We start from the raw sequence: 17,298 nt of genomic DNA on the forward strand, positions 1-17,298 counted from the left end.
AGAGACCGAGAGCGACGGCGCTGCTGCCCCCTACAGGAACAACATGGACACAACACATTCACAGACGAGACTCAAGCTTCATCGTTCAGATAAACAACCTCACCACGTGAAGCAGTTTTCTAAAGTTTTCGCTCACGTCTCATGGTTCTCCTCAACAGCTGGATTGAAAATGTTCAAGTTTTCTGAGAATTTGAGGTTAAAAGCCTGACAGCAGCTAGTAAAGGGATGTTTTCAGATTGTTCAGATATTTTGAGTAATTATGTGGTTTAGTCCAAACATCTGATCTCATTTGAAGGAAGAAGACTGCAGAATCTGTTTTTCACATTTGGCAGCATAATGTCACGTAAAGCTGAAAAACTTCAATCTCCAAGTAAAATTTCTTTCACAAAACATGAGAAGGTCTGAGTCCGTTAAAGACAATGACCAGATGACAGCACAAAAGGAGAAAGCTTCATTTCATATATTTTATTGAATAGAAACAGTGATTTCAGGACATCAGGCAGAAAAGTCTGAAGGTCCTGTCCTGTTGTTGGTGTCTTGACTCCACAAAGTCTGTGGACGGTGAACAAAGAGGAGAATCCTGCCCTGAAACCCTGCACGATGCACATCAACGTTTGCCAGTATGAGTAAGGTTAACTTTCACATCCTGGTGCCTGTTGCTTCAGTGCAGAGCTGAGAAGATCAGTCGATTGATAGAAAATGAATTAATAAGTATTAAGGTAGCCTAATCAATTGTCATTCTTTAAGCCAAATGCTTCTGTGTGAAATTTATTGATAAAACCTCTCAACCACCACAGGTTCTTTGTTGCTGAAGGTCCTTGGGAGTCTCGGTGTTGATGCTGAGCCAAGGTTTCCCCTCGGCTGGGTCGTGACATCTACAGTATTGTGAAATGGTGCTGCAGCACTGAGCGAGCAGAGCTGTCTGACGTTTCTGTAGATTCAGCCCTCGGCATCCTCAGCTCCATCTTGCCTGGAACCTGCAGAGAAAACAAAAACTCACCTGTTCGCCTCCGACAGGTAGGACACAGCTTGGAAACTTTGGTGGAGAATTAGGTGACTCCACACAGTGCTGGCCGATAAAACACTATTCAGCTCTGTGATGTTATCTCATGTATGTCTTCTACAAGTGTCTCACCCAATGTAACCACCCAATCGTAACGTTCACTGTTCGAATCCAGACCGGGATCTTTGCTGCAGGTCATCCCCTCATCTCCTGTCAGCTCTATACCATCTACAGAAGGATAAAAGGCAAACAGGCCAAATAGAGATGACAGAACAGAAACAAAATTTAAGTGTGGGATGATGAATCTATTACTCCAACTGGTCTTCCTGGATCATATCTCACTGTTTCACCTGTACCTGAAAGAACATGCCCCCGCCAATAACGTCCCTTGCACTGTTATAAACACAGTGGCTGGAGACCAGTTGAAGTTTCTGGGACTCATTTGCTTTTTCAGTCATCATCTCTATCCAGCAGCTGATGATCGTTAAAAGACAACAAAGTCAATGTGTGCCTTCCAGTCAAATAGAATTTCATCAGCACATCTTGAACTAAATAACAATGATTTTAAACTGTTCTGCTTTTAAAATGACTGTGCAGCTAAAACAGTATTTTTTTTCCACATGAAAAAGCTAGAAACTTTAAACAATTACTGACTACAAGAGTATTTTTATATCCTTTTAGAGAAGTTGGAAGAGGACGAACGTGAAATGTCTTGTGGGACAGGTGTACCACTAGTACTTTACAAAGTCCAAATTTGGTCTTTTGTAAAAATATATAAATATTTTGACAATACATGTTTCATACAATGGAGGATGACTGCCCTCATTTTTTAGAGAAATTGGGATTTCACAGAAAACACATCGTTTTGTTTATCATGACACATATTCACAACATGGAATTTTGTCCCTTTCAGTCATATCGCCCAGCCTAAATAAACCCAGTGGAAAGATCTGACTGAATCATTTATTTTTGTTTTCAACCAAAAAAACAATACAAGGCAACATCATGATTAAAATGCTGATTATTGAAAAAACATTTTTTAATTAAATTACATTTATTGCAGATTCAACAAGGGTGTGTTTATCACTAAGAAATCTCCATAGACATGACAATATCAACGTCGACATGAAGAAGGTGAAAAGACTGAGATACAACAGATCAGCTGAGGTCAAATTTATTGTTTGAAGACAGATGACATATTTTCCACATAGAACAGCTCTTCCTACATGTTAAGATGAAACTACAAACAAGACTGAATCCTTCATAGATGAAGTTTAATGAGATCAAAAGAAGTCCTGTAGTTGTCTGAATCAGTGCAACAGCCTAGCTATCGTTAGAAATAAAGGACAACATAAAAACAGCAGAAAATAATGGATACACCTCTTAGCTTTTGTCTGAGGCCATCTTCCACTTCTCCAGAAAATCCTGCAGGTTCAGATTGAAAACATCGATGCCTTTGGGGGAAAGATGGATGCCGTCGACCCGATAGAGACCCGTGTTTGCGCCGCACCTGATGTTGTCGTGGGTAAGCGAGGTGCCACCCAGGTCTGAGATGATGTTTTGGATCCTGCGATTCACCGTGCTTCGGACCAGATCGACTTCGTGGCTGTCAGCCGAGTGGCGCCACACCCTCCGAGGGAGGATGTTGGACCACACGAGGACGCACTGTGGGAAGATGCTCCTCATAGAGGTAAGGTCCTTCTTGACAGAGGCCAGTAGGTCGGTGGGGCTGTCGGTGCTCAGGTCGTTGCCTCCCAGGTGCATGATGAGGACGTCCGGGTTGGGCCAGGTGACCTTTAGCTGGTGCAGCTGTGGCAGAAGCTGGGGCCATGTCATGCCCTGGGTGCCCTTCCACCAGATGGCCACCTTGCTGGGGTCCATACCCAGCTGCATACCTACTTCTGCGGACTTGGCCCGTGACTCCGCCCAGTACACCAGTGAATGACCACAAATCCAAACGTTCTTGGGCTCGCTGCTGATTGGCTTGCCTAGAAATTTTAACAGAATTGATTTGTAAGTTACAAAGCCCAAAAAATATGTCTCACTGCTTGAAGTCTGACTATCTCTTGCATTGGACTTCTAAAATTGGACTGTACAACAGTCCTTTGGCTGGTTTCACAAAGATCATTTGTACTAGTCTGCGAACTTTGGACAGTATTGGTTTTGCTCTAAGAACATTTTTACAGGCTACAAGTACCAATCTTCACCAGTAATGCTGTGCAAAATGTAAAATGTTCTGTGACAAATATCTACCAGTAATTAGGTTTAAAATCACCCCCTCAACCTGTTTGTAGCTGTTTCTATCACGTACCTTTTCACTCCCTTTTGCTGACGCTGTCCTGCATTCGCTGTTGTCGTATACTTCTTAAAATCAGGAGCATCTTCTTTTTATTAAAGTTTTCTATCTCACCAAAGCATAAGTAACAATTGCTGCACCAGCAAAATCCATGTTTTATACTTTACAGTTTAACTTACGGTTAATGCAAATAAAAAAAACTTACTCGTGTAAAAGCAAAAGGCAATTGACTGTTCAACAAAATGACAACCTACCTTCACCGCCAAGACAACAAATTTTGCCATTCTGCAATGTACAAGTTTTCTTTTCACTTCAAACTCTTCTGTGTCACTTTAAAATAAAACTGATAAAATATGTAAAATCATGGAAAAAATTTGGTAATCTTTTAGCTCATATTTCTATCTTTTCCCTTGCTAACTGCTGGATTTATGTAGACATCCCATTTGTCAATGCTAACTTAACAGATACATGACATGCAATATAGATACCTACAAACCATGAATGAAACTAATGCATTTCACTAATTTGAATCCAGATCTATCTCATTTCTCTACAATCTCATTCAAATTTCACTCTATCAAATTACAATATTTTGTCTTCATTAATCATTATCATCAACAAATTTTTGATTTATTTCCAAAGTCTTCTTCTACACTGCCTAATTCTGAGTTTCTTATGGTCTGACGTTCATTCAGAGTCCAGTATTTCATTTAGAGAGAGGAAATGGAATTGAATCTCAAAAATAAATGACATTAAAGATGGTGTGTACGAGTGTAGTTCATAGCATAACATCCATACAGCTCACATAAGGAACTTTTGCGAAGAAATATGTAGTTTCATTAATATGTCATTTTCTAAATGATTGGTGTCAGCACAACTTTGAGGCAGACACAACATGAAACAACCTGCCATGGCAGAAATGCTGTCTAACTAGCTCTATTCTTAAAACCTTGTCTGATCTAGCTGACAAACTCATCAAAAGAAATTTTTTGAACATGTAAAATTCAAACTTTCCTTTTACATAAATTACTGTCGCAAGACTTTATGTTGCATGGTCACAATTACGAGTAGTTGTCACATATCTGGATATCCAGAAATTGTGGTTGCACTCCACTCAGTCTGACACAAAAATCAACTGAGCAAACTTGACTTACCCTTAAGAGCTGGCTCAAAGACTTACCACGGTAAAAAAAATGTCTGTCATGTTGAAACATCTGGAGAATTTGACTTTCTAGCGATAAACAACACACCTTAACTCGTGATAAATCAGACCGCAAGCTGTTCTATGAGCTTCTGTTTTGCCAGGACAACTAAGGCCTTGACGTGGAGAGGCTCAGTAAAACACTGTAAAGGCTTTCATAAACATGGCTTGTATTTCTGTTTAGCAGATGGATCCGAGTTCGTAAGTTAAGATTTCAAACTATTTATTTTCTCTGTACAGGGGTTTTTGTTATTTCACTGGAACAAAAGTGTAATTTCACAGTTGAATGAAGCTCTTGGAAAACTGACGCGACGTGACCCGTCCATAAAATCAAACACGTAATTTATGAAAGTCAAAGTCCGAACGTTAACCTATTCCTACAAATCACATGAACCAGTTTCTAGATCAAAACCTGTACAGACACTGTGAATTTTCTTTATGGTTATGTCAGTCTTGGAATGGCCCTGAGATTCACTCCTAGCAATGCAACCTTAGATGTTAACATCTAGACAATTCTTACTACACTGTGTCCTGGACTGTTTAAGCCATGTCTGTAAAAGCCGTCTTAACCTAAAAGGCCGACTGTGTCCTGGGCCAGATGTGTTCCTCATGCAATCAGCCTGAGGCTGCACGAAAAGATTTATACAAAGTTTTAGCACATTTCATATGTTTGTTGTAGCAAACAACATCAGCTACGTAACATGAGAGCTGCTAAACAGTCAAAGTAGCAATAAGTAGAGCTACCAAAGTACTACAAATGCACTACACATGCTGCCTACAACTAACAGTAGTACTGACTGAGGTGTGACTGGGGTGTGTCCTTTATCTTTGTCTTCCTCCTGTGGTGTTGTTCCTGAACAGCTAAAGATGAGTTACAGCGCCATGGAGCAGGTTTGATAGCTGTCTCTTTCAGGTTTTACAGTCAATGAACACCAGGTGAACATTGAGCTTAGCAATGGAATTTTAAGCTAGCTGTACTATGTTTACACTCAGTGGTCACTGTTTAAGTACAACTTCTTAGTGTCAGGTACTACGCTACATTTTAGTTTTGACAGAGACTAATGATTCAGCGTGTCCTTTAGCATCCATCTCTCTAGTCGTGATGCATGCATCCACTGGACCTTAGCCGAGGAGTTGAAGGTACTTTGTTGTTCCCTTCAAGAGGTCAGATGTTCCTGTGTAGGAAATTGCTCCTGCTGGCACACTGAATGAAAGCAAACCTACTGGATCACGAGGTGGTTCCTAACTTGTTAGTCGGTTTTAATGACTACTTCTGTGACACTACTGTGGCTTCGTCCTTTTGTTCCTCAAGGAAACTCAAAGCCAGAATTGTCGATGGCTGCTGAACACAATCCTCTTCGTGGTTCTTTACATTGCTGATGTGCTGAGATTGATCATGTCTTCATGTTCGTCTTTGACCCCTCTCACGATGGAGGACTTTGCATCCATCCAAAACTGCGATAGATCTTCTCATTTGGACAATCTCGATATGGTACCAGCTACCCTTCGGCAGTCCTTCATGTAAGAGATCCACTGTATGGTGAAGGAAGATGTTTATCAAAGTGGGAACGTGTACCCTTTGAGTGACCACGGAGTGTAACAGTATCTAAGCTAAAAACAGTGTAATGAAACGTAGCAAAACTACCTTGGTTGAAAAGTATGGTTGTAAATACATGTATAGCTATCTACGAGGGCTGGGTATCACACCTAAATCATTTTTTGCCACTAACCAAAATGATCTGCTGTATCAACTACTGAAAGCTGTGAGGTATCAAAGTTGGCATCAAATGCTTCATCAATTTCGTAGTTTTGTTTACTTTTTCCAACAATATCTACACTAAATACAAGTCTATCTTAACCTCTCATAATCTCACCTGACTATATAATACTTTCTGGACTCAAGTAGACTCTTTTAAAGCTAGATACCAATTAGAGTCACCATATGAAAAGGAAAAAGATGTTACTTTGTGGAGTTCAGCTTGCAGTCGGCTTCTCGTCTTGATCGCTGGGACCAACCGTTTGGCTCGGCTAACGTGTGTGGCAGATGAGCGACTGACTTTTGTCGCGCTGCAATTCACTTAAGACATGTTGGTAACCTTAAAGATAGGTTTTCTGCTCCATGTCAAGGCTGCAACTTCTTAATAATGCAACCACGTGTGGCTGCTACTGGGAGATGACAAGAGTGGCTCGAAAAATGTATTCTAACAAAACCATTTCCAGGACAAACCCTGATGCGATTGCCGATCTCTGTCACAAGGTGAAAAAAGTGGACCAAAAAGACGCTCAAGGCAACTCTGAAGCATCGTGGTGGAGCTAAGACAACTGAGAGATATCCTATACTGAATTCTAAATCACTTCCGAACTCGTGAGGAACCTACGCAGAGACTGCAAGACCATCTCGATGGAGAAACATAAATCTTGTTTAGCGCCGTCTCTATGACAGTTCCTAACAGGGCTAATTAGGCCTTGTTAATCGTGTATACTTTAATTAGACGCACGCAAAACTTTGCGATCCTTCCAGTCGGTGATCCTCTCAATTTTTCGACCACGTCTTCGGTGATGTGGCTAATCCTGTATCACTGGGTTTCTCGCAAATGCCTGGCTAACTGTCTGAGGGAGAGAAACTTTTTTAACCTTTTAGAAGCATTTTTAAGTACCTGTCTACTCAAAGGAAAAAGAAGACAAATCGTTTATTGTCTTCAACGTTAAAAGTAATAAAAATGGCATGCAGCTGTAGAAGGTTGACATGGAAATGTATTTATGTATGTGAAGAACTAGCACGCCGAGAACATGACCTGACCGATTGCTTAACTCACAAATCCCTGGAATTCAAAGGTTGCTAGTTCACTTTAATGGATATGTCATTCATCAAGTTCTGATACCTGGGGAGATCAATGCACCATCCTTGTTCCTCTCTCCTTTCTTGTGGGGAGCGAGCGTCTCCTTGTACTGCTGCTCACTCTTTTCAAAAATCATCTGTTTATACAAATCCAGCTGCAAAATAAACAAGACACAACACAAAAACTAGTCAAGGCTTTATCCTGTGCTGCTGCAATATGACAGTGTTCCACCATGTCTAAGGTTTCTACTTTATGAAGTGTGCTAGTGTCTGTCTAGATCACCTGGGAAAACACATGGGTAAGAAAATAAAACTATGTGTGTCAAAGACAAATAATTTGTTGTCTCGTAGGAAATGTACTTTAGGAGCCAACAGGAACAACTTGCACTTTGTGTCAAAAATCACATCCTTCTCATCTGTGTAATAAACTACACTCTTCCCAACAACTTCTCTTCTAATTGTTTAATGCTTGAATACAGCACTTCCAATGCTGATCATACCTTCTCCTTTTGTTTGGTCCTTATGTTGTCGTCTATCTCTGCTGAGGTCTGAGGACTGGAAGCTGATGGAAACTCTGTGGGTAAACTGAACTGAACTGTTTTGACCGGTCTGGCTTGTGGCTGCACAGTCAGAGATTTCACCGTCTCAATGACCTTCAGGCATCTGGCCACTGTCGTAGAGATGGTTGATTGCTCATCGCTTGGAGGACTTGATGTTTCCGATGTTGATGTAACTGCAGCAGTGGTGAAAGTCTGCAAAGGACTGTGGGAATTCAGGGGTGGAGCTGCAGGAAGCTGGCCAATTATAGGAAAGACTGCCTGGCTAGAGGGTGGAGTGAAAGGAGGTTGGCCAGGGGGGCGTCGGGGTGGAGGTCCGGGAGGAGGCCCTGGAGGAGGCTGTCCAGGATGCCGTGGAGAAGGTCCTGCAGTGGGTCCAAATCTCTGGGGTGGTTGACCAGCTGCAAGAGGAGATGGAGTGCCCGTGCTGAGGGTTGTGGAGTTCGGGGCTGGGAGACTCTGGGTACTGACTCCAAGGGGCCAGTTGATCAGTGGGGGTACATGTTGGTAGTGAGGAGGTGGAGGCCCAGGAGGAGGGTTCACAGGCAGACTGGTGGTGGGTGTGCTGCCCATTGTCTTGGCGACACTCTGCAGTTGTTGTGCCTTCTTCAGTGCCTCCAACTCTTGCTGGTCCAGGAATCCATCGTACTCAGAGACAGCTTTATGTCTGCTGAGTGGCTCTAAACTAGAAGACCTGGCAGGAGAGGGGGAATGGATGCGATCCGAGACAATGGAACCGGTTCGACTCATTTTCGGTTCTTCCTGTGGGGATGACAAAGTGTCTCTTTCTGCAGATGAGGACTTTGGGCTATAGATTTTCTCTTGGGCTCTGCTCGCCAGTTTGCACACGTCTCCTGTACTGAGCTTCAGGCCAATCGAACGGAGTAGACTCTGGATCTTGTCATAGGGTTCTGTCTTGCTCTTTGGTCCCTCGCTTGTTCTCTCTACTGACGACCGTTTAGGGCTTAGTTGGTTCTTTTCCCCTTCTGGTGCTAGACTGCTGCTGGCTGGCTTGTGAGCCAATCCCACAATCCGAGAGAACCCCTTGCCATCTTGAAGCGCTCGCTCGTGAGGCAGAAGATCATCATTCACATAAATTGATTCTGATTTCTTCTCAGCATCCCCCTTTTTATTAAGCATGTCAAGGAAGCGATCCAGGGGTGGTTTCTCAGCTGACTGGTGTGGTGTTGTGCACTTCAGTTTGGGAGACGGGCTTCTTGGAGGCGGTTCTGTTGGAGAAGGAGGTCTGAAAGAGGCTTGAGAAGATGAAGTGGCAACAGTATGCGTCATGGGAGGTTGGGTGGGGGCAGTAGAAACTTGCCCAGTATGAGAAGTTGAGGAAGAGTGGGGTTCAGGAGACAGGATCTGTTTGACGGGGCGATATGGATCGTCGTACGGTCTGTCCACATACGCTGGATCATAGTTGCGATCATCGTAAGGTTCATCGTAAACATCGTAGCGATCAGTGTAACGCTGGCCGGCAGATGGAGGGCCACCGTAAACACGAGTTTCATAAGGGCTATCACAGTAGGGACGGTCACCGTAGGGGCGGTCACCGTAAGGACGGATAACATACGGATCACCGTAGTGGTCGCCGTACCGCCTGTCTTGGTAAGGACTGTATGGCCGGTCATAATAACGATCGTCATAGGGTTGAGGAAGACGATGGTGGTACTCGGGTCCCTCCGGTCGTTTCTTCAAGATGGATCGGACCGGTCTGTACTCAGTCAGCGGGACGGCGATCCTGCCGTGGTCATAGTCTATGCAGGTCCTTTGTCCAGGGTCTACGTCCACCAACGACTTTTTGTAAGCAATCATCTCGTTCAGCTCCTCCAGCTCCCGCTTCTTCCTTGCCAGCTCGTCGTCCACGACTCCGGCACGTCTGCTGTGAGGAGGGCTCAACTCCCTCCTCCTCCTCTTGTGACTGTCTTCGCGCTCTCCGCTGATTTTGCTCCTCTTTTTGCCCGCCCTGTCCTTGCTTCTCTCCCTGCTCCTGCTACGGCTCCTGCTGGAGCTCTTGCTTCGGCTGCGACTCCTGCTGCGGCTCTTAGCCGCGCTACTGGTGTACTTGCTTGACCTCTCTCTGCTTCGGCTCCGCCTGTACCTGCTGCTTTTACGCTCACGCTCAATGCTGGTGCTGCGTTTCCTTTTGAGGACACGTCCAAATTGGTCTCTGGGTGGACTCCTGCTCCTACTTTTACTCATACTCCTGGCCCGAATCCTACTTTGACTCCTGCTCCTACTTCTGCTGCGGCCGTGTCTGTGCCGAGTGGCACTGTAATCCCTTCTGCTGATACTGGTCTCACTGTCCTGCTTCCTGAGAGTTTTCACCACTGCCTTCAACTTGTCTGCCTCTGGTTTATCTTTCCTGAAATGTCACAAGTATGTAAGACAGCTTTAGTTTAATTGAATAACTTAGCAAAGTGCATATTTTTATACATCTTAGATAGCAGCGATGTGAAATCCGTCATTTACTCAGAGTCAATAGCACACATGTTACCTAGTGATCTACAGGCCTGTCAGCAAATATTATTGGATTATTATCCAGACATTCCATTGTGAAAATTAATATTTGACAGTACTGCCGCAGCCGCTGCACTGCATCACAGACAACAGTCACAAAATCAGAGTTTCCCTTATCCCTAAATTTCATCCGGTGTATCTCAGTGCCGATAAAACGGCAATCAAGATTTTGTCGCTGCATTGCCTACTTCTTGCCTGAAATGTTTTCACAAACATGTTTCATGCGTCCTCACTGGATTCTGCATCTCTGTACCACCAGACCGTCCGTATCTTTATGTGGCATTATTTTCTGCACACTTGATTGTGTTCAAACATAACATCAATAAATAGATTCATAACTCACTCAGTGTCGTCTGAAGCTTTTGTCAGCTTGATGGTCATCTACCAAATGAGACAAATGCATATTAGAAAGAGAATAGTAATCATCTCAGTCATTTAAGGCCAAGCCTGAATCCTGTAATTCTACATGTGTTGAGTCCAGATAGACTCAAAAAATGAATAAACAGAAAGCCCTTCATTTCGTCCCACATCCTAACTGAAAAACATAAATCCACTTCTCCTTACCTTTCCTTTGTTGGCCCCAACACCGCCCAATTTCCTAACGGGGAGGAAAACTCTCTCTGTGAAACGTTTTATCCTGATGGCCTGGTTGCCCCCGTCCGCAGTTTCATGCTTGGAGAAAATATGACAGACGTGTTTTTAGTGTGAAATGTTTAAGATAAAATACATTATTATGAGTGGTTGGTGCTGGTTCTGACTCACCTGCGGTCACAAGCTGTCAGTAGTTCTGCTTATGAATATCTAAACGATCGAGCATCTTGTCCTGATCTAATCTGACCTTCTGCTATGTTTCTTTTTAGTGCTAAACCCCCCCGTAAAAGCGGCTCACACATCAGAAGTCTGATTAAAAAGGACAAAGAGGATAAAAAGGATGAGTAGGACTCACCGGGACCACGCTGAACTCCACCTTCTCATTCAGCTCCAGTTTCTTCTTCTCCATCACCTCTGATATGTGGAAGTAGAGTTGAGGGTTCTGAGTGCACTTGATGAGCCCCGAGTCGTCCGAGAACTCGATCACAATTCCCTGGTTAGAAAAACACGTGCACACAATTAAAACACATGACAGGGTTTGGCTGGTGTTCACATTCACATCTGCTCCCAGTTTGGTGTTTATTGAACGACGAACAAACTGAGGAGATCGGGAGGTCGTTTAAAAGTCTTACGTGTCGTCGTTGTTCGGTGGACTCTTCGAAGGAGTCGGGGAGAATTTCCACGTAGGTTGCTCGTTCCTCTTTGGTCACCTGATGTGTGGCGATGTTGAAACGCACCTTCAAAGATCGAACACAGCTCAGGATCAGAAATCAAGAACTAAAGAACGGTCTGCTGGTCATTTCTCTAAAAGTGAAGGCTGCTGTACAAAAGCAACAAAGCCACACTTCAAATACTAACATACAAAGCTTTGTTGAGTGGAAAAAAAAATCTCACAACTGTCCTTTCTTTGATGACTAACGATGACATCCACCCTCCAGTGTTTGTTGAGGGGAAAAAAGCCTATACTCTCGACCCTGTTTTTATTCTAATCTGGTCTCTTCTGTGTGCTGCTTAACACCTAATGCCCCCCTCCTGAGAATCAGTAGTCTTGTGACACAACACGATCCTCTCACCTTGTCTCCATCAAACATGGTGCCGGTGGTCAGCAGGTCACTGGGACCAAAGGGAAGCTGTTTCTGTTGACCGTCGACGGTCATGACCAGCCGACCCATCTCTGGGTCTGGTTTGGCTCCGCCCCCTGCTGCGGCTCCACCCCCAGCATCAGCACAATGACTTTTCTTCACCTCCTCATCCTCCTTTTTCATCTCCGTCTTTCCCTCCTTTCCTCCGTCTCCTTCAGGTTTTCCTTCTGCCCCTTCCGTCTCATCTTCATCCATTTTCTCCACCTTAATTTTGACCTGCAAGAAAAATATATTTCATAAGGTATGAATACATTACAAAGTCAGGTGGTCAAGCTGGGCCTGCGATTCATTGCGGGGCACCCGTCGGGTGCAATTCTGGGATTTGTCTCCTGCAGGAACGACTGGCACGCCACGTGTAGCGTTCTGAACACGCCGCTGATGCGAGTAAATTGAGAAACTGAGTTCAGCTGTGTGCTGATCCATGTCGGCATCTGGTGTGACCTCAGGACCAGCCTGCTCAGTGGACTTAGCAGTGGCGAGCTGACCGTGACCGTGCTGGTCTTGCTAGTGTGAGGGCGCAGTGCCTGGGAGAAGTCTCACTTTGACGTAGCAGCGCGTGCTGATGGACCGCCTTGATGAAGCACATGTATGCTGATATTTGAGGAAGTTTTATTCTCTCTCTTGAATGCTGTAAGTCTAATGCTGCAGGCATGTGTGTTTGTCGAGCTTCTGGAGGGTAGCCGAGGGAATCCGACCGGGGATCTGCTGTACAGCTGCTGAGTTCTAAGTATATTTTCTTTTGCTTGTTTGTTTCTGGTGTGTCTATGAAGTAAAACCTGGTTTGTTTTGTTTGCAGCTAGTGAGCCACTAGCTTGGTGGTCTTTCTTTCTCTTTATTGCTTTCAATTTAATCGCGTGACTTAGTGACCACCCCATGATGCTACTGTAAACTGCCGCGGTCAACAGCCTAAAGATGGCGAGCGCCTGCTGCACTTAGTTGGCGTGTGGTTGCCACATTGAGATAAGACACAAAGAGACGGTTAACGCGCTGTTGAGTATCAACCAGCTTTCTGGTCGTGGATGCCTGAGCAGCGTTTGAACTCGTACGAGTGACACACATTATTTAGATTTTTCGCTCTTCAGGCCTGGAAAAAACAATATCCCAAACTCATCAACTTTTCCAGGATTTTCAAGACTTTTGCAGTCATTTTTTCCTGTACCTGTCCGAGGAAAGCTTGTCCACCCTCAGCACCTCCTCCTCGCTCCTCCTCCGGCTCCTTCTTGATCTTCCTCGTGTGTTTGGAAATGGCTTTGAGGACGGTGCCTTCAAATCGCTCCTTGCTGATGTCGTCCAGCGTGTCGGGGTCTCTCATTTTGAAGCCGAGCGGCGTCCACTGCAGGACGACAGGAGGACAGAAGACGGCGAGCAGTCACAAACACTTCAGACTGTTTGAGGAAGAAAAGCACTTGGAAATGGATAAAAAGAGAAACTGGCAGTCTGTTTAACGTGACTCTTGGTATTCTGGGGAAAAAAAACTTAAAACATTAGTATTAACATTAGTTCTTTAGCTTCTACTTCGATGTTAATCGCATGTTTAATGACATTTTTTATTATCAATTGCACAGATTAGTGGTAATAAGAAAGTTTGTGTTTGTAAATGTGAAGTCAAAAACAAAACTCAACCTGATCTCCATCGTCTGTTTCTCACCTTGTATTTGGCCGCTGCCAGCGCCGCTGCCACCTCCTCCTTCTTCTTCCTCTCCGCCTCTCTCTCCTCCTCCTCCCTCCTCTTCTTCTCCCCCTCTTCCTCTCGTTTCCTCCTCTCCTCCTCCTGTTTCCTCCTCTTGTCCTCCTCCTCTCGTCTTTTCTGCTCCTCCAGGATTTTGTCTTTAACCCTCTTCGTCCTCATTAGCCTGATCGCTCTCTTTGTGGATTTCACCTGCGGACACAAAGCCACGGCGTCAGGATGCGGGACTGCCTCACTTCCTGTCCTCTGTTGTCCAGCGGGGGGGTTCAGTCTCCGTCACTCACCATGGCCACCGTAAACTCCACCTCCTTCTGGACGTCTGTGGAGTCGAACTCTGTGTCGCTGAAGTTCTCGCAGATGTCAAAAGGAAGCTCGCCGTGCTCCTGGGACTTGATGATGCCTTCTTCAGCTCCCAGACAGCTGATGACGCCCTGAAAGACAGAAGCAGAGAAAATCTGCAAGATGAAGTCTTCATCAGTCCCAGGTCGACGGTCATGTTTCTCCTCGCTACGCGGAGCTGCGTCTCTTTGAATCTGCGGCTCCTGCTCCTCTGTAGGAGGGATGGGGCCCCGGGGCCACGTCATTAATTTCCCTTTGGGATAATTAAGTTAATCAATCAAAAATCCAATAATCTGATTCCAGTCAGTCACGGCACGGACCCCATCAGCTGTGAAATGACCAGAGACGAAGAGGACAGCTCAGTGTGACGGATGGTCAGTAAACGTGTGTCTTACCAGCTCCCTCTTCTCTTTGGTGTAGCTGAAGGTGAAGGGGACTTTGGGTTTGATGTTGGCCGCTCTCCTCTTTTTGGTCACCGTGTCGATCAGCAGGTTGATCAACACGTGGTCGTTCTTCAGCAGCGTGACGCCGCAGTCCCGGTGGTCGAAGGTCACGTTGGTCCTGATGGGGCCGATGTTGGCGTGGATCTGACCTGGGTAACCCTGCAGGGTGGGCTAAAAGAGGGCAGTGTCACAGATCAGAAGCAAGAATCGCTTTACATTTCAAATCAGTTCCAAACTGACGGGATGGCTGATCGTTCACGAAAACAAACCGCCGAGAGCAGATCGAACACAAACGTGGAGGGATTGGCTGCGAGCACTCAACGCGTTTGAAGATACTGGCTGAACAGTTAAAGGCAGTCTTCGTCGTTACACGACCACCTCTTTGTTAAGTCAAGTCAGTCCAGCGCGTTCACAAACCGCGGGATTCGCGTGGAGTCTCGCTCACCGTGGGCTCGATGATCGGCTGGCTGACGATGCCCTCGTACAGCTCTGCGTCCAGCGTCATGTTGGGCAGCTGCTCCGGCTTCACGTTGGCCTTCCCTCTGAGCGACACGAAAGAGTCGTGCTTACTGTCGCCGTCTGCGTTTTGGGTCTCGCCCTCCTTGGTGGCGTCTGCGGTGGCGGTGCAGAGCGTCAGCAGGAGGGGCTCCTTCACCCGCCGGATCCTGATAGCCCGCTTCCCTGCTCTCAGCTGAGGAAAACAAAACAAAAACAGAACCATGCTTTAGAATCAACTCAACTCCAGGAATTCAGTCAAAACCACAACAGGAAGTGGAGAGCGTAGGAAGTCTTTACTTCGGTGTGAGCTTAAGACTAGAAGGTAAAAATAAGCCCCGCCCCGAGTGGCAGCAGTGGGCGGGGTCCTCACCGTGATGACGGTGAACTCCACCTCCTCGTTGATGTCCTCGGCGGTGAACTCGACGTCGCTGAAGTTCTCTTTGGTGTCGAAGGGAAGCTCGCCGTGTTTGTCCGACTTGATGACGCCTTCGCTGTCTTTCAGAGTGATGACGACTCCCTGCGGCGACAGAATGAAAACACAGATGCTCAAAGGCTGAAGACCATCCACACCGAAAACACAGAGGTCGTGCCGAACGATCATCACTGTCACTTTCCAAAGAGCTTTTGATGAATTTGGTTTTATGCGTCGCTGTGCAAAATGTGTGACCGAATCAGGATGCTGTCAGCGAAGTTGGTCATCATGCAGTCAGAGTTACGTTTCAGCCGCTCTTAAACTGGTGAGAGGAGTCAATCGTCTCATCGGCACCGAAACACTCTGGTTCCTTAATCGGAGCATCAGCGTTTCATGTCAGCAGCTGAAAGGTGAACAGAGAGCAGCTCTCACCTCCTCCCTGGACTCCTTGGTGTGACTGAAGGTCGAAGGGATTTTGGGTTTGATGTTGGTGGCTCTCCTCTTCTCGGTGACGATGTCGGTCAGCAGGTTGATGAGCACCTGGTCGTTCTTCAGCAGCGTCACCGCGCTGTCCTTCCTGTCGAACGTCAGGTTGGTCCTCAGCGGCCCGATGTTCACGTAAACCTGACCGGGGTACTGACGCTCCCCGAGCTGCGGGCCGACAAAACAGACGGGGTCAACGACAGGAAACGGGAAGGACCGCGACGGTCCACGGGTTACACTCTCAACTGACCTGAGGCTCCACGATGGGCTGGCTGACCACCGCCTCGTAGATCTCCGTGTCCACATTCTCCGTTCCACCAGGAGCCACTTTAACATCCGTCGCTATCAGACTGTTCTGCTTAGAAACGCGTCACATAAAACCGGATTTAAAAAGAAGCCATCAGTACAACTGAGTTTTATGAGGAACATCAAAAAGAGCTGAAACCTGAAAATGAGATAAACTTTAATCCCTTATGCGGAATCTGTGTTACTCGGTACGCCAACGCAACCTCTGGGATGGATCTAGGACGACAGTTAAAAAGGTGAAATCTGTGCCTCACCTTCTCTTTGCAGGCGGTGAAGTGAACTCTGACCCCGGGCGTCATGGCTTTGGGGTTTCCAAAGAAGGCGTCAAACCTGAAGGTGAACTTCTCCAGATCTTCTCTCTCGATGTAGCCGAACGTCGGCTGAGGGTCGGAGACGCAGGAACATTTGATCAGTGAGCAAATCTGGACTAATCATAAAGCATTTATGTTCTTGCTCAGACGGGACATCGGCCGTTCAGACAGACCATGTTGAAGCCTGACATACAGCACATTTCCACCTCAGGAACTTTCCCTGGGGCCCACAAACCATGCCAGGAACTCGGGAACTTTATCTGCGTTTCGACCGGCAGAACCGGGGACTACACTTATCTCCCGGATCCCCAAAAGATGAACGTTGCTGAATGGTCAAACAAAGGCTGCTACAACTACTGTACGCTAACACGTTCATCATATCGACCTAATAGACGATGATGCGTTCGCGTTGTGTTCACTAGCTGATTCTGCTGAAAACACGTCGTCAAAAAACATCAGTGAAAGCAGGGCAATGAAAAACTTGAATTCACAGAGTTCGACGTGGAAACATTCTGGGGCTCTGCAGAGCGATGCCTGGGGAGGACCGGCCAGAGCCGAACAGACACAACGAACAGTATGCCACCCGATGACATCATCAGTCACATGACAACATCTGCTGGCTTTCTTACCCCGATGAATGAGATGATCCCCATCGACCTGCCTGGAG

At 45.9% G+C, this 17,298-nt stretch overlaps 1 protein-coding gene across 3 annotated transcripts; it reads right to left on the minus strand.

The window, feature by feature from the left end:
• Positions 1 to 430: 430 nt before the first annotated feature.
• LOC143327955 (uncharacterized) lies at positions 431 to 17,293 on the minus strand. 3 transcript variants are annotated; one of them, XR_013077779.1, is made up of 19 exons: positions 17,261 to 17,293; positions 16,575 to 16,700; positions 16,265 to 16,369; positions 15,964 to 16,182; positions 15,490 to 15,636; positions 15,067 to 15,312; positions 14,574 to 14,792; positions 14,124 to 14,270; positions 13,801 to 14,031; positions 13,312 to 13,485; positions 12,084 to 12,368; positions 11,643 to 11,747; positions 11,366 to 11,503; positions 10,984 to 11,091; positions 10,763 to 10,800; positions 7,840 to 10,264; positions 7,383 to 7,494; positions 1,360 to 2,991; positions 431 to 1,231 (listed from the first exon to the last, which is right to left on the minus strand). XR_013077779.1 is itself a non-coding variant. In XM_076742664.1 (19 exons), the coding sequence occupies exons 1-19, from the start codon at positions 17,282 to 17,284 to the stop codon at positions 940 to 942; spliced, it is 4,983 nt and encodes a 1,660-aa protein (XP_076598779.1). In that variant the 5' UTR covers positions 17,285 to 17,293; the 3' UTR covers positions 432 to 939. The 3 variants fall into 3 exon arrangements, 2 of the variants coding, with proteins under 2 accessions (XP_076598779.1, XP_076598778.1); XM_076742664.1 differs by lacking the exon at positions 1,360 to 2,991 and having other exon boundaries at positions 432 to 977; positions 1,136 to 1,231; XM_076742663.1 differs by lacking the exon at positions 431 to 1,231 and having other exon boundaries at positions 1,252 to 2,991.
• Positions 17,294 to 17,298: the final 5 nt, after the last annotated feature.

This window comes from Chaetodon auriga, chromosome 11, assembly GCF_051107435.1.
Source record: "Chaetodon auriga isolate fChaAug3 chromosome 11, fChaAug3.hap1, whole genome shotgun sequence".
Lineage (NCBI taxonomy): Eukaryota > Metazoa > Chordata > Actinopteri > Chaetodontiformes > Chaetodontidae > Chaetodon > Chaetodon auriga.